Source organism: Tiliqua scincoides, chromosome 2 (genome assembly GCF_035046505.1).
Source record: "Tiliqua scincoides isolate rTilSci1 chromosome 2, rTilSci1.hap2, whole genome shotgun sequence".
In the NCBI taxonomy this organism is placed as follows: Eukaryota; Metazoa; Chordata; class Lepidosauria; order Squamata; family Scincidae; genus Tiliqua; species Tiliqua scincoides.
In genome coordinates, this window is record NC_089822.1 from 198036718 (window position 1) to 198062553 (window position 25836).

Consider the following 25836-nt stretch of genomic DNA (forward strand, 5'->3'; position numbering starts at 1 on the left):
GAAGCTAAGCAGGGTCAAGCCTTGTTAGTACTTGGATGGGAGACCGCCTGGGAATACCAGGTGCTGTAGGCTTATACCATAGTCTTTCGAGACTGAAGGTTGCCAAACAAACAAAAACGTGAGAGAGCCATTTTAAAATCAAATATGCCATCTGGCCACCGCGGAGTTTACATGGGGATTATATATATAGATGCACCTGATAGTATTTTGTAGGGAAACAGCGGGTGGGGGTAATCGGGCGGTCCTAGAGCCCAATCCTACACAGAAGTCCTATTATAGTCAATGGGGGTTACCCCCAGGAAAGTACAGGCGGGATTGCAGCCTCAGAGCCCCATCCTAGGCATGTCTACTCAGAAGAAAGTCCCATTAGAGTCAATAGGGCTTACTCCCTGGTAAGTGTGGCTAGGATTGCAGCTTTAAGCGTCTGAGAGCCCCATCCTAGGCATGTCTACTCAGAAGTAAGTCCCATTAGAGTCGATGGGGCTCACTCCCAGGAAAGCGTGGCTGGGAGTGCAGCCTGAACCCTTTCCTGGAGAGCCGCTGAATGGGGGCCACGGCGAAAGTGAGGCGAGGCGGTCGGTGTGGATCCAGGAGGGGAAGGCGCTGAGCGGAGTCTGCGGGGACTCGCTGGGAGCGCGACACCGCAACTCCCGCGGGCTCCAGCTAACGATTCTCCTCTCGCCAGCCGGGCGGGGGAAGGCGGCCTCGCGGACGGCGGTCGCCCGGCCGGGCTGTCCCTCCGCGCCGGCCAGCCGGGCCCGCCGAGGGGGTGGGAGCGCGGCCCGGCCGGAGCGGCTCTCGGCGGCGAGCGCGGGCGGCTCCTCCCTGCAGAGCCAGCGCGACATGGAGGAGGCGGAGGCCTGTGCCGGGCCGGGGCGCCACCGCAGCCGCCGCCGCTCGGGCGGCCGCGGCAGCTCGGAGCGGTCGCCCAGCCCCGGCCGCCTGGACGTGAGCTCGCCGCGCTTCGACCCGCTGCTGGCGCTGTACTCGGAGCGCACCCCGCTGCCCTACCCGGCCGCGCCCTGCTTCAACAACCTGGCCGAGTACGAGAGCTTCCAGCGAGGCCTGCTCCGCGGCCCCGGGCGCCCGCGGGGCCGCTCCGCAGGGACGCGCGCCCGCAGCCGCGGCGGCCGCGCCCCGCCCGACCCCGAGCGCATCCAGCGCCTCCGCAGCCTCATGGTGGCCAAGGGGCCCGAGGCCGAGGAGAAGGCCAGAGCGCGGCCCAGGAAGCCGCCGCGCAACGTGCTCACCAGGATGCCCCGTAAGCTGGGAAGGGAGAGGGAGCCCAGCCTCGTGCCCCGGGAGGCGCTGCTGCTGACACGCAGCCAGCCCCGCTTTCCTGGGAGTCAGCCCCACTGACTAGAATGGGGCTTACTACTGAGTAGACCCGCATAGATTGGCTCTGGGGCTGCAATCCTACCCACACTTTCCTGGGAGTCAGCCCCACTGACTCTAATGGGACTTCTGAGTAGAAAGGCATAGCCCAAACCTATGCCTGTCTACTCAGAAGTAAACCCAATAGTAGTCAATGGGGCTTACTCCCAGCAAAGTGTGGGTAGGATTGTAGACTAAGGCACGCACCTTCTGGCCCTGTGGGAGGTTCTGGGTTGGATGCTGCACATGTTCAGAGGCACTCCTGTTTTTTTGTTGTTATTACTACTTGAAAGGCATTAAGGGTTACTTTTCACAGTTGAGCCCAGGTGTGTCAGCATTTCTGGGATTTGCACTTGTATACCATGTGTACTGCTCTATGTCGGCTTGACCACAAGTGTGCTGTGTGGGAGCTTGACCACAAGTGTGTACACGCACTGCGGGGAGCTGTCATTGGGCCCAGGGCTCTGCAGTGTGAATGCTCAGCCAAAACAATCTCCACTTGAACATAGCAGAACACACCCTACATGTCAGTCAGCTCCCCAGCTACTTTTTATGTTGTGTTTTTTTTCGTGTGCACCCATATTTATAGGTATAAATTAGATACCAATTTTTAAATGTAGGTACCCTATTTTTAGGTATAAAATAGGTACCCATATTTATAACTATAAATATAACATTTGATGTTCTAAAATGAGTGTTTTAAAACACGTTGGTGATGGAGGAATGTATCTCCAAGAGGTCCAGTTTGCTCTGGTTTTTATGGTGGGAGAGCAAATATGCCTTCCTTATGTAATAAGTTGGAAGCAAGGATAGACAGAGGACATAGGGCCCAGTCCTGTCTAACTTTCCAACACTGGTGCTGCCACAATGCAGCCCCGAGGTAAGTGAAAAATGTTCCTATACCTTAAGGAGGCATCTGTGACTGCCTCCTCACCACAGGATTCAGTGCACACCCCATTGGCACAGCTGTACTGGCATGGGCAAATTGGATAGGATTGGGTTCATCATCTATATAGAACAGGGGTGAAAAAGTCATTTCATACAGAGGGTCGAAGTTAGCATTCATGGTGTCTGCTGAGGGCCAGTAATGACATCATTAAGCAGATGATGACATCATTAAGCAGATGATGACCACAAATAGGCACTTTGTTCTCATTCAGAAGCCCATTAGCTGCAAATGACAGAAGAGAATGTGCAAATCTTGTTCATATTTTCAAGATATGAGAGAGCCCAATTGTCACGCTGGAAGAGACTAATTGTAATGGGAACCAAATTGCTTCTGGGGACCATATTCAGCCCTTGGGCCTTATGTTTGATACCCTGAGATAGAAGATAAGGCATGGAGGTCCAACTTCAGTGTATGAAGAGGTTATGGAGTGCTGGGGGTAAGGGAAGAATTCTGAGGCAAAAGGAAGTTGTTTAGTGAACTGGATAAAGGAGAGGAGATTAGTGGAGGGGGCGATTTGTTGGGGTAACTCAGTGGTGGGGAGCTCTGAGTGAAAGACTGAATGCAAATAGGGCAGGCAGTGTTGGCCTCTCTCTCTCTCTGAGAGATGTGAGAGAGATGTGGGCATTTATTTCAGTTTGAGTCCTCCAAGCAGGGCCTGCCTTAGGAGCTGTGAGGCCCACTTCAAAACATTTTTGTGGAGGCCTCTAGCCCCACAGGGCCCCCCTACCTGCCATAATGAGCGGCAGTGGTGAGGCACTCGATAGCATCACTATCTAATGCTTGTGGTGGTGATGGTTTCAAGCCAATTGGAGCCAGGACAGGTGGGAAAGAGGACTGCCCAGCAGCAGTGTTCTGCTCACCATGCTTTCCTTGCAACACCTCAGCATGGAAGTTTCGATGCGGAAGCATCAGCTACAGAGCAAGGTGCTGGCTGCAGGTGCTTCCCCCCCCTTGCAGGGCCCCTTCCAAGTACAGGACCCAATTTGGCCATATGGCCCTAAGGGCCAGCCCTGCCTCCAAGTCCAGGATGAGCACCAACCTCATGCAATATGGAGGATGAGAGACCTGTCAGATTCTAGGGCAAGGCAGGTAAGAGCAACTGCTTGAAGTCATCTGGAAGCATGAAAGGCAGGCTTGGGGGATGTGGTCCATGCTAGAACTCGGATGTAGTGCTAGATAGGATATTTTGAAGTTCCCACCAAAGGCATTGATTTTGACATTTCCCTCTCGTGTGTTACTTGATGGGAAATAAGGGCAACTTCACAGTAAGGCTCACAGCTCAAGTATGGCCTGAAGACGTACTCTTTCTGCAGCAGAAAGAGCTGTGGTGGTATGCTATGCATCCATGTCAAACTTGTTTTCGAAAAGCATCGTTGTATCACTCAGCATTTATAACATGTTCAAAAACATCACAGTAACCCGAAGAAGGTCTATCAGTTGGTGTTAGATTTGGGGTTGTTGCAGCCATTTTCTTCCTTACTTCTGCTTCTTCTTGATCTATCAATTTTATACAGCTACTGCAGTTTTGGAAAAAGAGACTATTATGCTTCTGAAAAATACCACTTTTGAGCCAGGTATCTGGCGTTGTCTCATCCACCTGCCAGTTATAACAACAGTATGTCTTTTATACTGTGATAATCTTGGTTCTTAACCATGCATCCTAGGGTTTGAAGTATAGTGTAGTGATGTCTGATAATATGGTGATAGGCAGAGGAGTCAAAGATGGAGGGAACTATGATGATTATTGTTCTCAGCTGATTGATGAATCCTCAGTCAGAATTCCCTTATATTTCAGTGTGATCAGAATTTTGGTTTAGATGTCATCATGGTTAGATCAGTGTTCTTCAACTTGTGGGTCATTGCCACAGTGGGGTCGCGAAGCCTCCTTTTCAAGGGTTGATGCAACCTTTCAAAGCCTGTGCAAGACAGGTTCTTGGATCCAGTCCAATTGTGGTCCTGCCTTATCTAAACTGAGTTCTTGATATAATTCTGCACAGCTTCTTCTTGCTATCTTGCCCTGCAGCTCATAAGGCTAGCTCTGCTAAGGATGCTACCTCACAGGGCTATTGTGTAGACAAGAGAGGTGGGGAAAATGGGGTGGGCCAATGGGGGTGTGTGAGATCAGGTTCTGGGGAGGGGGGCAAATTGGTGGTAGGTCCCCAGGCTCATACTTTATTTATTGGAGTTGGGGCATGAAAGGTTGAAGACCACTGGTTTAGATACTTGTTCTGAGAGTGAGAAGGTTGCTAGAAATGAGATATGTATAGCTTAAAAATATTGGCCCTTATTTGCCCAAGAGCAATATTGGATTGTTTTTCATGTATGTTCCTATTGCTGAGATGGCTTTGGGACCAAAAGAGGATGGTACTGTGCTGGTGCAACCAGGCCACCTGGCCTCCACTGTATCCAGCACAGGTTTGGAGGAGACTGGAGATCTCCTCTGCATAAGGGAATATTTTCCCCCTTACACTGCATAATGTCCCAGCCTACACTCTGAGGCTACTTGGATCTTCACCAGCTATATTGCAGAAGCCCAAGCAGCCCTGTGTAAGGCTGCCTGCCCTGGGAGAGTGAATAGCATATGACAGAGGCCTGCTCCACCGATCCCACCCCCTCCTAGGCCCAATCAGCCCCTGTTATGTCCTCCCACACCCTGAAACAGCCCATCCCCACCACCCTCCACATGTCTCTTCACCAGTCAGCGCAAATCCTACCTCCGCTGGTGGCCCTGGCTTGTGATGCAGCATTGGCAGGGTGACGCAGTTCTCCCTGCTGGCAGTACTGACTCTTGTAGTGAATGTGCTTTATGGCACATTTGCAGCACTCGGGGCCAAAAGAGGAGTCACTGCTCCAACAGAGTGATCCTTTAGGATTGCACTCTGGGTTCAATTTGTATATTTTTCTTGTCTAATTCTAAATCCAAACTAATCTAAATCCATAGCAGATAGGCTATGTTTCATATTCAAAGGCATAAATGTGGAATTGAACTTATTTTGGCACATTTCTTTTTAGATAACCTGGATAATGTTCTGGTAAAAGTATATCTCCACCAAAAGCAGTTTATTAAGGGAGAGGCACAGAGCCCATGCGCTGCCTTCATAAGATCAGAACTTCAGTCCCTAGCATCCTGCTCCCAGTAACAACTTTATTGGAGGTTTTATTATAGCAGATGACTCTCATGTTGGTGTTACAATCACAAAATACATTTTCAATAGTTTACAGTGAAACAGGGGGGATACTAAAACATGCACCTAAGACCCAAATTCTCAATATCTTTTGTTTGGTGGTTTGTTTTATTACTGACAGATTCTTTCTCTTTAGGGTATATTCAGTGAGTGTATATTTCAGTTTAATATTATGTAAAAGATAAAGACAAAAAAAACAACAACAACAACCAAGGTAATAAAAGTTGGATGAAAGAGGCATGAGCTGGAAGATCTCAGGAGGCTGGGCAAAATTTCAGCCTTGAAGCTTTAGCACCAGCATGCCAGGCCATATGGACCAGTGGTCTGACTTTTTAACATTGAGGACCTCAGTACAGTATATGCTTTGAGGACCTTTTGAGTAGAATGGCACAGTGAAAATAAGACAATTTAGGTTTGCAAGGTGTTTGTGTCACAGATTTATAGGAGGAATCTGCATACTAATAACTTTTTTCTTTAAATTACTGAAATACAAATTCATTTTGCTACTACTACACCATAAAATTTTGAATCTACCTACCTAGCGTACTTGACTTGGAGTTATTATCCAGTTGCTTTTAAATTAGGTGGCTTCAACCAGAAGCTTTAGCAATGAAGATGCATTTTGCATCTGTGCTGTAGCAGCTAATAAACAAAACCCATACAAAGATAGGCAGGAGTTCCACATGCCTTTGACCCATCAAATCTTATGCCCATTTTAGACTAATTAGCCTCTCTTCTCCTCCCCCCAATTCTGCAGAAAGACCCCATCACACAGGTAGCTCACCTGTTTAAACTGCAGAGGTCCTCCTTCCTCCCTGCTCCAGTCAGCAGCTTCTCCAACCATAGCAGCCACCTTGGGTCTCAGCAAGGAATCCACACCCTCTGGCAATGACCCTTTCACCTTTATCCTCAAGGTCCTCATGATCCCTACTAGGTTGCAGTTGTGGGCCACACTCATTGCAAGCCAAAGTTTTAACCCTATACTATCCACACATTGGGCCCCTGCTGACACCATAGCTTATCTCCTTGGGAGGAATCTTCCACAATTCCGCTACAGCCCTCTGCATTGGTAGTAATCTGGACAGAGCCTTGGCCGTCTGTTGCCATTTGACTGGAGTAGCTGCCAAAGCTTCTCAGAAAATTATTCCAAGCTTGCTAGCTTAGGTTTACTTGGAGTGTTAATCCCTGATTCTGTTACAGCAATCTGTGCTGAATTACCATCCATGCTGTGTTTATTTTGTGCATACTAAACCGATTGATGCTTCTGAATCTAGCTACACTTTGAGCTTATTTTATGCATGGTAAACTGACTGTTGCCTATGAGTCTATCAATGCCACTTGAAGCATGTGTTGCCTCGTTATTTTGTTTGATATGATAATTGACAGATGGCATGCGATATTATAAACAAAACAAAAAAATGTGTTTTGTTGCAAGCAGTGCTTTCTAGTTGGTGTGTATCCCATTTCTGATTGTCATAGTGGTGACAGTTTATCCTGGGAGAATACTGAGACTGACTGAGAGTCAATCATCTGAGATCCACACTTATCTGAGAGTAAGCCCCATTGACTATAATGGGACTTACTTGCTAAGTAGGCATGCATAGGATTGGGCTCTCACAGCCCGATCCTGAGCTGCCTGGGGTGTGCGGCTGCAGCGATGCAAAAAATGACTGCTGCCGCATCCTGCACACTGCAGGCAGCTGCCGGCGGCTGCTTGGGAGAAGAGGACTTTTGTCCCCTTCCCCCGGGTAAAGAGAGTAGCTTGCAATGTGGCTACTAGATTCACTGTCAACAAAAAGGTCAGTGGTGAATCACTGCCTCTTTGTCCTGCAGTGAGCCCAATGTGGAGGCTTTGGGTCTTCCTCCTTCCCTCCTCTCTCCCTCTCCCAGCATGCCTCCCCCGCCCTCTCCCGCCTCCCTGGAGCACCCCTTCCCTCGCCTCACCATCCGCCCCTCCCCCCTCCCCAGAACGCCGCCTCCCCCCACGCCCCGCTTACCTCTCTGCTGCTAGGTGGTCCACATGACCGCCAAGCAGTGGAGGTCAGGTGCCTGCCCAGCGGTAGCCCAGTACCAGCCAGCGTTGGGCTGCCACCCAACGGTAGGTGCTTGCCCAATGGTAGGGCCCTCAAACGTGCCTTACAGTACGTTTGCGACAGTGCACGCTGGCGGTGAGCCGGTGCACCAAGCCCAGGATTGGGCTCTCAATCTTCTCAGCTTCTAAATATTGACTTGAATATTGCGGTAGTCACAACATTCTTTTACAGGCTAAGCATCACTGCAAAAAGTCTGATTTGGAGTCACTGATTTTGTAGCCTAAAAGCATTATTGAGTTAATAAACTTCAACACAATCTATTTTACGGAATTCATATGCTGCAAGAATGATAAACCACATAATCAACTTTTAAAAAGTGATCTAAGTTATCTCTGTCTTGTTTTATTACATTATTACAATTTTTTTTCCTCTCATGGGTGATTCAGTGCTTTTCAAAGACCTGTTGGAGCTTTGACATTGGCTCGAATGCATCTACTTTTCAGAATCAAACGATTCTACCAGTACCTGACTATAGACATTCTAGCTGTCTCTTCAGTTTTCCTGAATTCTAGCTGAAGCAGACATAAACAGGAGCCACAGGGATAGTGATTCTTTCTCACCTGGCCTGTATTCATGTCATAGCACCTACTGAGTGGAGGTCAGGCATTATGCTGTGAGTCTCTGCAGCTCTTTCAGCAGCCACAGGGAACATGGAGTGAGCAAGGAAGTTTTGCATGGAGAAAAAGAAGGGGCATGATCAATTATAAGATTATGCGTGGTGTGGGAAAAGTGGATCTAAGGATGGCTTTCTTCCTCCATAAGATTAGAACTTGGGGTCATCCAATGAAACAGATAGGCAACAGATAAAAGACAGACAAAAAGAAATCTTTTTCACACAACACATAGTTCATGGAATTTGCTGTCATGAGATATAGTGGTGGCCACTAGCTTAGATGTGTTTAAACTGGCAGATTAATGGAGGAGAGAGGTCTATCTGGTTATTTGTCAGGATGGCTAACAGCCCAATCCTGGGCTCGGCGCACTGGCTGACCGCCGGCGTGCACTGTCGCAAATGTGCCATAAGGGCCTAGATGCCAGGTGAGCACCAGTGGTAGCCCAGAGCTGGCCAGTGCCATGCTACCGCTGGGCAGGCACCCAACATCTGCCACTTGGTGGTCGTGCGGAGCACCAAGAAGTGCAGAAGTAGGTGGGGTGTGGGGGAGGCGGGGAGGAGGCGTTCCGGGGAGGCAGGGGTGGGGCAAGGCGTGCCAGGGGAAGGAGGGAGGCAGGACAGTGGAGTGATGCTCCACAGGATCCAAAGCCTCTGTGGGCTCACCGCCGACACAGAGGCACTTGATTCACCGCCGGCCTTTTTGGTGGTGGTGAATCGAGTAGCCCCATTGCGGGGCTCCTACGTTTACCCGGAGGAAGGGGATGAAAGCCTGCTTCTCCCGAGGTGCCGCCCACGGCTGATTGAAGTGTGCAGGATGCGGCGGCAGCCATTTTCGGTGCTGCTACAGCCCCACACCCCAGGAAGTTCAGGATTGGGCTGTAAATGAGCCTAAATGTATAAGAACAGCCCCACTGTTCAGGCCATAGTGTTACCAAAAGGGCTGTTTTGTTTAGGGGAATTAGTACACTGCCCTTATTGGAAACTCAGGATCGCAGGCTAGATAACAAGACAGCGTAATGCAGAGAAAATCCCTTGTCTAGCTTAAAGAGGAGACTGGGAGAAAGATAACTTTCAATCAAAGATTATATTTTTATTACAAAAACACATAGGTAAACATAATGCACATTTCTTGGTTCTAGTACTTGAAAAGTGTGCCTAGCTTTATGGTGGTTGCATGTGGAAAGTATTTGGTGCATCCGAGGAAATTAGGAAAAAGGGAAGGTTTGTAGGGAATGATTTTTAGGGGTCCCTGATCTGCCAAACCAGTTGCTGACTAAAGATGGGGAGAGAAGGGGAGAAAAAAGGGGGGGAGGGGAAAGGTTCCGGACGCAAGATATAGTTACCTGTCCTGAGGAGCAGTTGGATAGGGGGTGGGTGGAGAGTCCTATGGAGGACCCTTACAACACAGATGTGTTGTGTCCTTAGAGGGGGGAGCCCAGAGAGAGAAAGCTAGCATGTGCCAGCCTTCTCTTAAAAGGGTTTTTGCTGACCTGGATGCTGACCTGAATGACCCGGATGTGGCCTAGAGCTGTCCTGGATGCGCATGCTCACTACAAACAGTGGGACACGTGGAGCATGCAAGAAAAACAGGATGTTCAGGTATCAGCCATGACTGGCCTCCTGGAGGGGACGGGACTCAACCAACCCCTGAAGGCAGTTTGTATACGGTACTTAAGAGTGGTTGAGTTACAACAATGAGACATATAAGCAACGATTTACAGTGATTGAGACAACAATTCACTCTTCCAGACTCCTTGACTGGGGGATGGGGATGTGGTCGCCATGAGCTTGACTTGACTTGATTGTCCTGTGTGTTGAGGTTTAATGGGTTTGCATAACAGTGATTGGATCAGGAGACCCTTTTGCATACATTGACCTGCAGGGAAATGGGGGTTGTGTAATCCAAGTGCTTGTGGTTTTGACCAGGGTTTTTGGAAAAGTGTGCTGAGGGAAGTGTATCCTGTGTTTTGAGGTTTGGCCTGCATGGGTTTTAGTCCATAATACATAACCAGATATAAAATCACAACTTAAAAGGAAAAAAGGGATTTTCACGTAACAATACCGCTGCTAATTGGGTAAGAGGCACTTTTTCAAGTGGGTGCTCCTCTTTTTAGCAGGGGGAGAGTAACTGGCCCACCTCACCCCAGCAGTGTCTGTTCTAGTGGCTGTCTGCTGGTGTTCTTTTGCATCTTTTTAGATTGTGAGCCCTTTTGGGACAGGGAGCCATTTAGTTATTTGATTTTTCTCTGTAAACCGCTTTGTGAACTTTTAGTTGAAAAGCGGTATATAAATAGTGTTAATAATAACAATAGACCCATCTAGTCCAACTTCCTTTATCACACAGTGGACCACCAAACGCCCCAGGGAGGAGGAGCCTCCAACTGCAGTCTCTGCATCACAATTGAATTTATACAAGTCAAGGGGTTTTTGTGTGTGTGTTTTGTTTTGGTCTTGTCATTATATATGGTACAAGTGATTTTGCAGTTTGTGGGACATCTGCAATGAAATGAAAAAAGGGCGCCAGTGCAGAAACAACAAGAAAGGAAAAGCCTAAAGATGTACTAGAAATGTTTCATATTACAAAAGTCAACATGTTTTCAGTAGATATTCTTCAAGGCACTGATCAAGCAAAGCAACCTTCTGTATTATCTCTAAGTAATTCTCTCTGGCATGGGCCATGCTTAACATTGTTTGCCTATCCAGAAGACAGGATGCTCAGGTTCCTTGATCAAGTATGGTAAATAAACCCGCAGAACCACAATTTAATGTCCTTTTTTATATTCTTTGGTACCAGTCTTTCAATCTCATCAAAGCAAGTGACTGCTGTATTGTATGTGAAGTCACCCATCATAAATTATGGAGTCCAGAGGACCTTCTTGCATGGGTTAGAGCAAACATCCATGCTTTTGACTGGCTTCCCATTACTGAAGTGGTGATTATCTACCAGAAATATTTCTGTTGTATAGTGACAACCCCCCACATAGTCTTTTAATAATACTGTAGAATTCAGGTATTTAATATGTGTTTTATACTCAAATCCTGTTCACGACTCTTGAGTATCTAATTATATCCCCATAAGCTGCACAGAAGATTGATGATGAGTTTGTAGTGCTGAAAGTCGCAGGAAAATATTAGTTATCTGCTGAGATTCACATAATTATGGAAAATCATTACATTCTGTAGAGATATGTTTCATATTAGGAGGGGTTCTTTTGTTTTTTTCCTCTATAAAGTATTGTTGCAGTTGAGAAGCTTGCTCTTTTGTTTTTTGTTGTGATTGATCTAGACCAGCGTTTCCAAACTGGTGGTATGCAAAGTAGTGTCGGATGGTTCACGTGGCACCCCGGACACCTGCCACCTGGCAACAAGACTGTGACATGACAGACACTGGTAAGAAGCTCAGGGCCCAATCCTATCCAACTTTCCAGCTCTGGTGTAGCCACAGTGTAGCCCCATGGTAAAGGAACACATGTTCCCATACCTTAAGAAGGCCCCAGTGACTGCCCCTCCACCACAGGATGCAGTGCGCACCCCACTGGCACAACTGCACCAGCACTGGAAATTGGATAGGATTGGGCCCTCAGTGGGCAGAGCTTCAGGGTGCAGTTTTTGTGTGCTTGAAAAAGCCTGCCCACCCGTCCTGAGACTTATACTGGTGTCTGTTGCGTCACAGTCTTCCAACCCAAAAGTAACTGGCAATGACAGCAGTTACTTCCGGTGGCACTTCCAGTAGGTCAGCCATTGGAAGTGGAACATTGGGGGACAAAGGTAGGGAAACACGGACCTATTCTAGAGCACTGTGCCAAATATGGTTGGTTGGAGAACAGACTGTTTGGCAAAGTAGCCAAAATGCCACCAGGTTCAGGTTCAGTTTTCTTTCATAGCAGAGTCCTTTGTATATTAATATATGTCAACAAATGAGTTGTGACATTGAAATTTGAGGTGTAAGTATTTTTTAGATGTGAACTGTCCAACATAGCTAAGTACTACAGTATATTGGCATAGAGTAATGCACTTGCTGTCATATGCAGTGGGCAGAAGCACTGATTCAAAATGTATGTCAGTGTATAAGTAATGTATACAGGAAACCTGTATCGCGGAGGTTTGCCCTGGTACTTTGAGAACTATACATGGAAAAGGAAGTCTATTGGTGACTTCTAACTTTGGTGGGCCACTGTGAGAGACAGGAAGCTGGACTAGATGGGCCTACGGCCTGATCCAGCGGGGCTCTTCTTATGTTCTTAACTAGTGAGGGCATATCTGAATCAAGACCAATATTCCGGCTCAGTAGGAAATTAATTCAGATTTGTTAGGAAAATGCATTTTGATGATTTATTCTCTTTGTAGAGAAATGAAGCCTGGGTGGAAAAAATGAGGAGAGGTATGTTCTTTTTTTTTTTTTTCTCAAGACCTGAGACACTGGAGATGGGAGGGAGGCCTGTTCTAAAATGTCTTTTTCAAAATAAGTGAAATAATTTTGAAAGCCATGTCTTAAAGGAATATTGTTACACAGTCATTTCGCACTGCTGGAAAGCTCTTAGATTCACGCTTCAAAGGTAGTCATGTTATTTTCAAATGTTGCAGAATATCTTCAAGTAGAAGTGTAATCTGGGAGTCTGCCAAGCATATTGCTCCTTCAAGGCCTTTGTACAACACAGCCTTTGACTCTTGGTTTCTAGTTGCCTCAGATTCCTCTTCCCTTCTGCATCAAATGAAAGAAACCTATGAAAGTTTGAAAAATATCCATGCTCATACATACAATCAAGGAGAAGTTGAGGAGTTTGTTTTGTGCAAAACTTCCATTTTCTCAAGTCCATAAGCCAGTGTTATTCAAACTGTGAGGCACGGCTCTTTAGGGTGGTGCCAGGAACTCAAAGGGGAGGCGCAGGATGTCCTTTCGCATCGATACAGTCACACTCCTGGGCAGAATACGAGCCCGTCTTCTGCCTGCCTCTGTGCTTTTTTTTAAAGCAGAAGAAACGGGAGTTGCTCAGCTGCGAGAGTGGCTGCTGCCACCCACCCTCTTCTCTCTCCACTCTGCGAGAGTGGCTGCTGCCACCTTCTGTGTTCCCTGCATGTTGCTTCCAAAGCTCTTTGACTCCAACCCCCATCTGGCAAGTACCAAGCATGCTCAGCTTGCAATCCTTAACCCTTGCTGATCCTTCTCTGGTTGGTTCCTAGTTCCCAGCCTGGGATCGCTTCTCATCAAAGTGAAATCTCTCTTTTCAACCCCCTCCCTCTTCCACTCCCCCCTTTCCATCTCCAAACCTTCCTGCTTTCCTCCCCCTCCCCCAATAAAACACTTCCTATTTTACCAGTCACCGGGGGTCTTAAAGTTGTTTCCATGCAGTTGGCATTGCATTTGGCATGGCAGTCCTTGCGGGGGTGGAGGGAGGCAGCGGGGGTGGAGGGAGGCAGCGGCATGATCCCCAGGATTGTGTCCCTCATGGGGCTGCAGGGGCTTGGGTGTACTTACCAGATCCTCCTGCAGCCTCCCAGGGGTGTGGGGAGCCCTGCGTGAATGTCTGTAGGGCACCCTGAAGCTAAAAAAGTGAAAGTGGAGTGATCACGCTCCACTTCCAGTTTAGCAGAAGTGGAGTGCAATCGCACCACTTTTACTTCTAAAGCAGTGGTCGGGGAACAGGGGTAAATTACCCCAAATGGGGTAAAAGTGAAAATCTGGGGGTAATGAGGAGGTAGCGGAGGGAGTCAGCGCACCCGCTCTCCACCCGCTCCAGGGGGCCGGCAGCGGGCTGGTGCGCTGTGTGCACACCGCCCGCTGCCCTGCTCCCTTCCGCTCACCTTCAGATGCGGTGAGCGGAAGGGAGCAGGCGATACACTCAGGCTGTATCCACAGCCTGCGTGTATTGCAGCCGCCCGCTCTCTCCGCTCTGTGCGGGAGACTGGAGCTGCCCGGCGCTGTAGTGATGATGTCATCACACAGCGCCGGGCCGTCAGTGTCTCCCGCCGAGCGGACAGAGCGGGAGGAAGAAGAAAAGCCGCGCCGACCGACGTGGGATCGAGGTAAGGTGAGTATTGTTTATTTATTTTTATTGGGGGCATCGTTGGGCTACCTATACTGGGGGGATCACCGGGCTACTAACTACCTATACTGGGGGGTCATCTGGCTACTGACTACCTATACTGGGGGGATCACCGGGCTACTAACTACCTATACTGGGGGGGTCATCTGGCTACTGACTACCTATACTGGGGGATCACCGGGCTACTAACTACCTATACTGGGGGGTCATCTGGCTACTGACTACCTATACTGGGGGGGTCATCTGGCTACTGACTACCTATACTGAGGCATCACTTGGCTACTGGCTACCTATACTGGGGCAGCTACACCTCTGTATGGGGGATTCTGTTGTATGCAAATCAAGGGGGTAACGTCTGCGTTTATAAATTTTTTGGGGGGTAAGAGGTAAAAAAGTTCCCTGACCCCTGTTCTAAAGCATCAGGGTGTACTTGCGGAGAGCTCTGGAGGCTGCAGGAAGCTCTGGTAAGTGCACCCAAGCCCCTGCAGCCTCCCCTGAGCAGCGCAATGCTGGGGATCGCGACACTGTATCCTTCCTACCTCCTGGCTGCCCCCAGCCCTTAAGGGGACAGAGACCAAAGCCCACAGGCTGGGGCATTGCGACACCCCAGTTTGAAAAGCTCTGGCTTAGGTAATAAATGCTGACTTTTCATGGATTCCTATTTTCAGCATCTTCCTAACTTACAAAAGTTATTTTCCCCTGCATCTTCCTAACTTACAAAAAATAAGGTAATACTTGGATCCCTTGGCGTACATGGGCGTGTAGTTCTGTCTCTAGTGCCAGGTATAATTGTAATGTATAAATTTAAATGACTGCATTTGGGTAAATGTTACAGACCTGTACTTTTAACTAGCTACTATGTATGTTCTTGGTAGTAAATGTGACTTACTCCTAGGTAAGTGTGGATAGGATTGCAGCCTAGGATTGTTAAAAATGTTCTTGCTTGATGATGTCACTTCTTGTCATGACATCACTTCTGGTGGGTCCTGACAGATTCTCATTCTAAAAAGTGGGTCCTGTGCTAAATGTGTGAAGCTCCACGGGTCCCACCTCCCTCCCTCCCTCCACCTGGCATGCCTTCCCCCGCCCTCTCCTTGCCCTGCTTCCTCCCCGCCCTCTCCTTGCCCTCTGCCTGCCTCCACCCTCCCCGGAATGCCTTACCCCCACACTCCTGCTTTCTTCTCTGTTGCTCGGTGATCCATGCGACCGCCAAGTGGCAGAGGCTGGGCTAGCCCAGGCGCTCGCCTGGCGTTAGTGATCACAAACATGCCTTACTGCACATTTGCAACAGTGCGCGTTGGTGATAAGCCAGCACGCAGAGCTCAGGATTGGGCTCTGACTTGTCCCCTACTAATTTCAGTTGTGCATTTGCAGAGCTAACTTTCTGTGTTTGTACGGTAAGCTTCTTTAGTTTTCAACCTGCTTTGAATGAGAAAAACAGGTGCTCTGCACTGAAATATGATTTGTTCACTTAAATTCATTGCAGCAAAATGAATGCTTAGCGTTGATACACTTGGCATCCTTCAGTCTCGGAAGACCATGGTGTCACGCTCTGAATGGTGCTCTGGAACAGAGTGTCCTCTCCAGTGCGCGAAGCCTGGGTAAAGTAGGTATGGAGGATAGGCTGTTACCCATGCAGCAAATCCCCCCTCTCCACATCGCTGAAATGGTCCAATGGAAAGGCAGAAGCCAATACGGTTGGTTCCAGCGGCGTCGCAGGAGTTGCCAGAACGTGACTGTGTTCAGCCATGAACTGCCTCAGGGACTCCGGCTCCGGATTTTGCCTCGAGGTTGACTCCTGAAGCCTTTTCCATAACTGGATGTAGCCACAAGGCAGTGGAGGTTTGGAATCAGAGTTTTCCTTCTCTCAGTTGAGCTGCCTTCCCAGGCTGACGAGTCCCATCTACCCGGTGGCTGTTGATAGTTCATTTATAAACTAGTGATTCCTCTCCCCCCAAAACCCACAGATTTCAATGTAATATTGAGCTGAATCCCTCATAATTTGTTTTGTGCTGCAATGAAGTTTATTTCAGTAACAGCTGATGATCCTTTATATGTTTTTTTAGTTCACGAAGGCAGCCCACTCGGAGAACTTCACCGCTGTGTCCGGGAAGGTGTGAAAGTCAATGTCCATGTTCGAACTTTCAAAGGGCTTCGTGGTGTCTGCACTGGGTTCCTGGTTGCGTTTGACAAGTTCTGGAATATGGTAATTTATCATGCCACTCTTCCTATGACTAAGAGAAGTGAATGGGGTAGTCTGTATTCACAGGAGTTCCTTTGTGTATATAAGAGGAGCATTCAAACCTTTTGAGGGGGGCATTTCTATACATATTCGACTCATTTCTGTGTTTACAATTGACTGCATTTGGATGGTACCCATTTCCGTTTTTGCTATACTACTGTAACTTTTTGTAATGTGACCTTTTCATTATCTGTTTGTGCCCTTGGAATTTAACTCTTCTCACTGTTGACTACATTATTAAATCTACACTAATCTTTCTCAGTGATAGGATTTATTTGTACAGTATTTGCATGAACAAGATGTGTGGTATCCTTACCAAAGCAAAATAATATCCTTTATAGGTTTTGTGGGCCCAAACCTATCCAATTTTTCCACGCCAGCATAGCTGTGCCGATAGGGCATGCACTGTATCTTGTGGTGGGGCAGCAATCACAGAGGCCTCCTTAAGGTATAGGAACATTTGTTCCCTTACCTTGGGACTGCATTGCAGCTGCACAATTGCTGGAAAATTGGATAGGATTGGGCCCTTTATCATTTGCTGCAGTTTCCATACTAAAGCAGAGCTGTTTTTTTCTGTTTGTCTTTAATTTTGGTTTAGACTAGGTAATAGATCTAAGCTGGATGTTTTTGTGAATTTTTTTCCAAGTTTGCATATTTGATGAGGGAGAGCCTTTCTGCAAGCAAATTACTGCCCAATCCTATGCATGTCTACTCAGAAATAAGTCCCATTAGAGTCAATGGGGCTTACTCCCAGGAAAATGTGGATAGGATTGGGCTGTCAGTTTATAAGCGAAAGTGCTTAGGATCAAAACCACAAGCAGACAAAAACTAATCTCAGCTCCAATAGAGCTATGTAAAATCCCTCAAAGGCTAATTTTTAAGGCTTTATGTAACTGTAAGTGTGAATGTCCTTTATTGCTGGGGCTCGGCTACTCTTTCTGGTCACAGCCAAACCATTCATGTAAAAAAAATTATATAGGAGTAGTGGTGGGAAATCCAAAGTTCACAAAGGTCAGAGCAAATAACAAGGGTAAATCATATTTGGTACTACACGATTATATTGAGGAGCTGGTATTGCATTTTATAGGAGAGTAATCCCTCCTGTTTTGTTTTCTTTACAATCTTTTGTGTCCTATTTATTTATTTTATAACCGTACTTATATACCACCTTTCTCATCTGATTTTCATCAGACGTATTCAAAGCAGTTTACGCACTGAAGTAATTTGAGGTTATTTTCTCTGGGTTGTGTTATTCCCAGAGGAAGTAACCTTGGGCACAGAGTGACCAGATTTAATGGAGGACAGAATTCCTATGCCTTTAACCATATAGAAGAGGAAATTTTGACGGGTGTAGCTCAGTGTGGAAGGGTTAAAAAACCTGCACCTGCCAAAATGTCCTCTTCTATACAGTGGTTAAAGGCATAGGCAGTCTGTCCTCCATTGGATCTGGTCACCTTGCTCAGGCAGGAGTGGAGGAGGACCAACCCTGGTAATGTATTTGTAAATAAAGATTTTGTTCTTCATTTCAGGAACTGGAAAATTAACTTTTAAAGAGGAGCCCTAGCTCCTGCTGTCTCTCCAGTTCTCACACATGTCTCACTGAGAATAGGGACAAAATAACTAAAGTGACTGTTGAAGCTAGTGTGGGCTGGGTAGTGCAAGGTGTGTCTACGTGGTAATTCTTGTCTTTCTTCACCTAGGTTATGATGCAAAAATACTGTGCAAGTTTGTAGCCTGTTTTGAGACTCTGTACTTTCTTTGCCCTAGGCACTGACAGATGTCGATGAGACATACCGAAAACCTGTGCTGGGTAAGGCTTTCTACGTTGAGCCACAGTTGACTCTCACCAGAGTAAGTAAGCAAAGTCTGTGTACCCCACACAGAGTCACCTCATTCATGTCCATTAAGCTCATTTAAGCCTATTAGCACGGTTTCATATACATTGCACATCTTTTTTTTAATAGCGTAGCTCTGCGGTTTTCAAACTCTCCAGGAGTTTGAGACCTGCAGTAAGTCTTTGCAGGGGCGGGGGGGGGGGGGAGGCAGCAGGGGCAGGGGGAAGGCAGCGACGCGATCCCCAGGATTGCGTCGCTCAGGGGGCTGCAGGGACTGGGATGCACTCACCAGTCCCTGCAGCAGCCGTCCCTGTGTGCGGGGAGCCCTGCACGAGTGCCTGCAGGGCGCCCCAGGTCAGGGAAAGGGAGAGTGGAGTGATCTGCTCTGCCTCTGCAAAAGCAGAAGCAGAGTGCGATCGCCCCACTCTCCCTTTCCCTGACCTGGGGCGCCTTGCAGGCGCTCGCACAGGGCTCCTCACACCCCCAAGAGGCTGCAGGAGGCTTGGGCAAGTGCACCCAAGCCCCTGCAGCCCCCCGAGCCGCGCGATCCTGCGGATGTGCTGCTGCCTTCCCCGTCTCCTGGCTGCCCCCGCCCCTTAAGGGGCAGAGGCCTGGACCCACAGGCTGGGGCGTCGTGATGCCCCAGTTTGAATACCACTGGCATAGCTGGTTCTGTATTTGATTTCAAAGATTTTCAAGTCAATTTGTTACACACTAATAGTGCTAGCAACTTTTATGTTCGGTAGGTGGGATAAAGCAGCAAAAGTAGATTCCCAGTTTGTTTTAAACCAGCAGCTGCAAATTTCCTTCCCTTGTAGATGAAGAGGAAGGGGAGAACTCATGAATTCAAGGCTCCTGACAGTATTCCCACACCAGACGTTAGTAAGATGTCTGAACCCCCTGAAGTTTTATACAGGTTGCATTCAGGTTTAAATCAGCAATTTTTATAATTGTAGAATCAATTAACATGCACTTTTATATATCCAAATAATAAACAATTTTGATTTAAATCAGTGATTTGAATTATCATTTTTTCCTTTAAATCAGCTTTATTTAAATCAGGGGTGCCCAAACCCCGTTGCGGCCCTCAAGGTCTCTCAGTGCGGCCCTCAGGGAGCCCCCAGTCTCCAATGAGCCTCTGGCCCTCCAGAGATTTGTTGAAGCCTGCACTGGCCCAACGCAACTTCTTTCAGCATGAGGGCGACTGTTTGACCTCTCGTGTGAGCTGTGGGATGAGAGCTCCCTCCACTGCTTGCTCTTTCACATCTGTGATGCAGCAGCGGCAGCAAAGGAAAGGCTAGCCTTGCTTTGTGCAAGGCCTTTTATAGGCATTGAGCTATTGCAAGACCTTCATTCGTTCGTATAAGCATCTTTAATATATTCATTTATGTAAACTTATGTAAATTTATTCAAATTTTAAATGTAAATTAATTCTTTTTCCCCCCGGCCCCCCAACACAGTGTCAGAGAGCTGATGTGGTCCTCCTGCCAAAAACTTTGGACACCCCGATTTAAATGAAAATTCTGCTGCTGTCTTCTGCAAAAACCCTGTGGAAAGGAAAAAAACCTCAGTCCTACTCTCCTCCCACACGTTCTCTTGGAGTGGTGATACTAGATCTTTCCTATTGGCCTTTATTGGGAGCTGGCGGCAGCAGCAGAGAATGTTCTTAAAATCCTACCTCTTTGTCCCTAGAAACCATGAACCTTCTGAAACTGGGATTTGTTCCTGTAATCCATAAGTCAAGGATGGTGAGCTGGAATCATAGAATCATAGAATTAGAAGGGGCTTAATAGGTCATTTAGTCCAACCCCTTGACTATAGCAGGTGCTTATCGAGCCTCTGCTTGAAGATTTCTTGAGGGAGAGTCCACCACAACCCTTAGCAATGTGTTCCACTGCTGAATTGCCCTTACTGTCAGGAATTTTTTCCTAATGTCCAATCGAAATATCTTCTCTTGCAGTTTGTACCTACCCATTGGTTCTAGTTCTACCTTCAGAGCAAGCTGAGAACAAATTTGTCCCTTCTTCCATATGACAGCTCTTCAGGTATCTTATGGAAGAAGGGACAAATATCATATGGAGGAAGGGAAGGGAAATGCTGATGCAAACTCCATTTTCTCAGTGACAACTAGTGGATGTTATAAGTCCTGGCCTCGAGACTTAGTTGTACATACAGGTGTATTTCTTGATGACATTTTTAGTTTCAAGGCATCAAGTGATATGTGAACTGCCTCCACTAGGAAATATTGGTGAAGTGATAGAAAAGCTTTCTCCATTTGACCTGCAAGATGCTTTTCATTTGGACAGGCACCATGATACTGCTGCAGTAATTGAACATAAGAAAAGCCTTGCTGAATCTGTCCAAAGACATATCTAATCCAGCTTCCTGTTTCCCACAGTGGCCCACTGCTTACCTCTGGGAAGCCCACAAGCAGGAAAGAACAGCATTCCTTGAGCACTAATGCACACGTGTGAACCCTTCGTAACCATTGCTGTTCATGATGTGTGATGATCAGATTTATCCAGCATAAGGGGTGCATTAGTACTACTATGTGATATTTTTGTAATACCAGCAGCGTGCTGGCTACTTTTAAATAAAAAACCCAGACAAAAACCCCAAACTAAAATGGTGCCATCTGTGCTCCAGAGGAACTACAGTTTAAATCAGATTTATCACAACTTTCTAGCCCCTGAGACTTGACAACAGCATTACAAGATTGTGGCAGTGTCACCTATCAAAAAATCAAATCCTCTATGTACATAAGATGCTTGAAGTCTATGTACTATTCAGAACTCAAATGCAGAACTCAAAAGAACTTCTTGGCCACAAAAATAGGTCATCTTCCCTTCAACAGAGGGCATACAAGAAGCCTGCTTGAAGTAACTGTTAAAATGTAGCTAGTGTGTAAGCATCAACTCTCTGACTTGGCTTTCTGTGCTGTGCCTTAATGTGCCTAAGGCTGCAATCCTAACCACTTTCCTGCGAGTAAGCACCATCGAACAAAATAGGACTTACTTCTGAGTAGACCTAGTTAGGATTGTGCCCTTAATGGGTCAGTTCAGTGTGCAGAATGAAAAGTCACTGTAGTAACACGTTTCCTTTCCCCACCCTTTGAATGCTTATCTGCAGCTGTTTGACAGGCTGAAACTGCAAGAGTCCTCAGTGAGAAAAGGAATGGATTCTGAGGTGGCCACAGACCTACTTTCCCTCCCATATGACCCAAGGACACTTGGACGGAAGTCAGAGTTGAGCCGGGGAAGATCAGCGGACCAGCGTGGAGCAAAGAAGCATTCAAGCAAAGAGAGGACACGAAGCGCTAGCTTGCCTCGAGCTTCTAGGAAGGAGGTTGACCTGCCTGGCAGAATCTCCCAAACAGGGGGGATGAGCGCAGAAGGCCCACGAGGTCGGTCCCGGAAAAAGCGGAGGCCTAAAGTGGATTATCAGCAAGTTTTCACACGGCACATAAACCAGATTTTCATTCGAGGGGAGAATGTCTTGCTTGTTCACCTGGCGCATTGATCAGATTTCATCCTTTTCAGCCGCTAGCATGAGTTGCAATAATGGCTGTGTGTTACATAGCATTGGTATGAAGTATTATGGCATTGTCGCTCTTTTTCTTCCTTTGAAAAGAGAAGAGGAAATGGACCTTGGAGGCCAGTTGCCAGCTTGTTCCAACAGGAACTTGACCGAGGATGTTGACGTCATCAGAGCAACAGGTATTCCAAATCCTAAAGAACACATGGAGTTTAGAAAATTGGGGTGCTTGGATATGAGGAAAGTATCCTCGTATATTTTAAGATAATGTAAACTGAAACGAGTGGCTGATGCCAAGAACTCGTTTTTTACTAAGTGTCTCCAAAAGAAGTGGAGTTTACCAATGACTTGGTGCCTCATTGTGGAATGCTAGTAATTTAAAATCATGGAAAAGCATGCTTCAGAAAAAAAAGAAGCAATTAAAGTTTTGTAAAAAGAGAAGAATGGTTTTAGATATTAGCTTTTTGCACCCATATTTCCCATTCTGCCTAGAAGTGTGCATGGCTGGGCAAAAAGAGGTACTGTACTCCAGTCTTGAACTGCAGTGCCCTCTGGTGGCCAAACTAGCTTCTAACAAAAAGTGAATGAAAATGGAAGTAGGTTGTGCTTGCATGGTATCATTCAGTAGAAGGAGCCTTCACCTCCCATTCATCTTTATTTGAAATCAAAGGAAGTATTTGGATTTGTCGACAATGCTGTAAGGTTTGTGCTCTTATCCACCCTTCCCTGCTCTTTTCCCTCTGCCACCAGCAAGCAATGAATGTAGCTAAACCTGTAGCATCTCTACCTGGAGCTTGTCTCAGTGTATTGTAATTGGGTTGAAACAACCTGGAAATTTCAATCTAGTCTATTATAGTGCTTCTCATCCACTTGTGTGTTACAGCAGTGAAGGCTAAGGTCCAAAGCAAGCGTGCAAAAATCAAGGTGGAAATTAGCACATCCCAAGTACACACTTGGATGCAAAACCTATATGGTTTCCATATCCATGCGGAATCTGCGACTTGTTTCCCACGGAATAAGCCAAGTACTGTTTTCACTGCTTAATCTGTGAGTTCAGTGTCTTCCATCTGGGTTTTGAACATTTGGTTGGAAAACCTTGAATTTGATGCTTCTGAGGAGGTGAGATGGTACCCTAGACTGACTTCCAGCAAAGTCCTCCTTTACCAGAGCTTGTCCTCTCCTTGTTTTTTTGTTTAAGAGAGCAGCCATCTCCTCCCTGTTGCTTGTGGCAAGTAGGATAGAGGCCTGGCTTTTGATTTATCTTTTACTCTACAAAACTAGTTGGAGTCTTCAGGGGCAGGGAGGAAAGAAGGGAGGGTAAGCCCCATCCATTCCTTTTGTGACAGTGGCAACGTAGTCATAGGACTGTGTCATTTAAGGAGTATCATGAAATGGTGCTTTGGAGGAGCAGAGAACTAATGAGTGCCCCCCTCCTCAACATTTCAATTCTCTTCCCATTCACTAAGAGTGAGCAGGAAAAGGATCAGGCCCCTTTCTCCCTAAGGCAGTGCTAGAGGGCAAAGGGGGAGGGAGGTGCCACCACTGCAGTTTTCACCGTCTTCTCACCTCAGTGACAGAGGTGGCACCAATGGCACTCTTCTCCCTGCAAGTGGGAAGATGATCAGCACACTGAAACCTTCTCAGAAGTAAGTTCCATTATGTCCAATGTTTATTCCCTGGAAAGTGTCAGACTGAGTGCAGCAGTGGGCACAAATGAGAGTGAGGTGGGGAAGGAAGATGCTTACAGCTAATCAGTATATTCCTCCAGTGCCTTGCAGAGTCAATTTAATCTCTTTTTACATTTTTGTTATATAATTTTTTTAAAAAATTGAAATCTTTTTCTCTGCTTTTCTGAGTGTGGGTTTTAAGGGGTATGTGGGTAAGCATCCCCATTTGCCTGCTTTGGGGCAAAATTCTGTGCTCACTTATGTGGAAGCAAGCCCTAAGGAGTGGCTGGGGGCTTGCTCTCATGTGAACAGGTCAGCCTTCAGTGCATGCTCTAGGTAGCTAGGGGACAGATGGATGGACAAACACCCAACCGCCCAAAGTTGTGCTGCAAACTTGAGCACAAGTTCGTGAAAATCCAAGGTAAACTTGAGGGACTTGCATAGCTGCGAATATGCTGAAGGCAGCAGCTTGAATGCCTGGTCATGATGACACAAGTAAACACAGAAAAAAGCATGCAAATAGGATGGGCTCTCCTTATCTGTTGCGTTTAGGAGACACCTCTGTATCTGCGGAGGGTCAAATCCACGGATGTAGAGGATCCACTGTCTTGCCACCCTCCCCTAAGGTCATTTGCAGGACCAGGAAGTTTACTGCCTTCTGAAGGGCAAGCCCTCAGGGAGAAACTCCCCCCCTTTTAGTGGCAAGTGCTGCTGGTATACATCCAGATGTAAGAAGTCTGCTGAAGGATGATTGACAGTGCTGGAGGAGGGACTAGCATTTCTTTTTCACCCAAAAACTCACTGGATTGGAATGAACATACAATTGCATACAAATCCCAGTTGTTGAAACTCATGGATGTGCTCATGGATGTAATTTTCCATGGAACAATTGCACATCTGGTGCAGAGATCATGACCATATACTGCTAAACTTTTAAAAAGAAAAGATGGTGTTTGTGCTGGACACAGTTGTGCCATATCCATTGGCCTTGAGATGCTGTATACCCAGCATCCAGTGACAGTTGCAGAGAAGAATTCATCTGTGATAACTAGATTATTTCTGATTGCTTCTGGGTTTTGAATGATGCTTCTCTAGTACTAGTTGGATTGTTGCAGAGAAACATGTCTAACGCTAGTGAAAAGCATGCATAGTATCTATTTGGAAAAGTAATTCCATTAATCATTCCTTCTTAACCATCAGAAGAGCTGCTCAAGGTGTAACAATTCATATGTATAAGCTTCTACCAAGAGAGATTTCATGGTGCTATATAACAGTGCCCTCTGTTTACAGTGAGTGCGTGTAGCACTCTAGTAGTAAGGTGTTGCTTCCATAAGGTGACATTGTGATGCAGTGAATGTTCAGTAGTCCTAAACTGTACTGTGAGGTATTTTCAAAAGAATTACAAAGCTCATACAAAACCACCATCTTTCTTCAAAATATATGCACATTCACTGCACATAATGCCATGATTCTTTGGACCTTTTGTGTATGTATAATGCAGTACTGAACAGACCAAATCCTGCGTAATGTTTGTGTATTTAGCACAGTGGTATTCAAACTGGGGTGTCGCGACACCCCAGCCTGTGGGTCCTGGCATCTCCCTCCTTAAGGGGCGGGGGCAGCCAGGAGATGGGGAAGGCAACTGCACGATCCACAGGATCGCGCCTCTCAGGGGGGCTGCAGGGGCTTGGGTGCGCTTTTGTGGAGGCAGAGCAGATCGCTCCACTCTCCCTTTCCCTGACCTGGAGCGCCCTGCAGGCGCTTGCGCAGGGCTCCCCGCACACAGGGACGGCTGCTGCAGGGACTGGAGGGTGCACCCCAGTCCCTGCAGCCCCCTGAGCGACACAATCCTGGGGATCGCATCGCTGCCTTCCCCTGCTGCATCCCCCCCCCCGCCCCCGCAAAGACTGCGGGTTTCAAACTCCCAGAGAGTTTGAAAACCGCAGATTTAGCATAATGGGCTCTGAACTGACTTGTAACTTCCCCATTGAGTTGGAGTAGTGTGTTCAAAACACCTGCCTGTAGCTGTATCCATTCTTTTCCTCAGGTCATGCTTAGCCCTATGAGACAGTAAAAAAAAAAAAAATCTGTTTCTCACTCTGTCTCCAACTGCAATCCATTTCTTTATTTCTAAAAGAAATCTTTGGACGTGAAATATTAGCTTCTAGTCCCCTTAGCAACCTCTCTCTACTCTTTCCTTTTTCTAATGCTTTGCTGCAAAAACCAATGTAAAACGGATTCTAAGAGATGCTCAAGGCTGGATCTAAAGGGTTTCATGTCTAGCCTTGCCTGTCTTGACT

The 25836-nt window shown here is 47.0% G+C and overlaps 1 protein-coding gene across 1 annotated transcript; it reads left to right on the top strand.

Moving 5' to 3' along the window:
* Positions 1-843: 843 nt before the first annotated feature.
* Positions 844-25421, top strand: LSM11 (LSM11, U7 small nuclear RNA associated). Its single transcript, XM_066617257.1, has 4 exons — positions 844-1261; positions 16325-16464; positions 18268-18351; positions 21465-25421. The coding sequence occupies exons 1-4, from the start codon at positions 844-846 to the stop codon at positions 21852-21854; spliced, it is 1032 nt and encodes a 343-aa protein (XP_066473354.1). The 3' UTR covers positions 21855-25421.
* Positions 25422-25836: the final 415 nt, after the last annotated feature.

Coding starts and splice junctions, on each gene's coding strand:
- LSM11 (XM_066617257.1), top strand. CDS start 844: ATGGAGGAGGCGGAGGCCTGTGCCGGGCCGGGGCGCCACCGCAGCCGC. Junction 1,262..16,324: donor CGTGCTCACCAGGATGCCCC/GTAAGCTGGGAA, acceptor ATGTTTTTTTAG/TTCACGAAGGCAGCCCACTC. Junction 16,465..18,267: donor TTGACAAGTTCTGGAATATG/GTAATTTATCAT, acceptor TCTTTGCCCTAG/GCACTGACAGATGTCGATGA.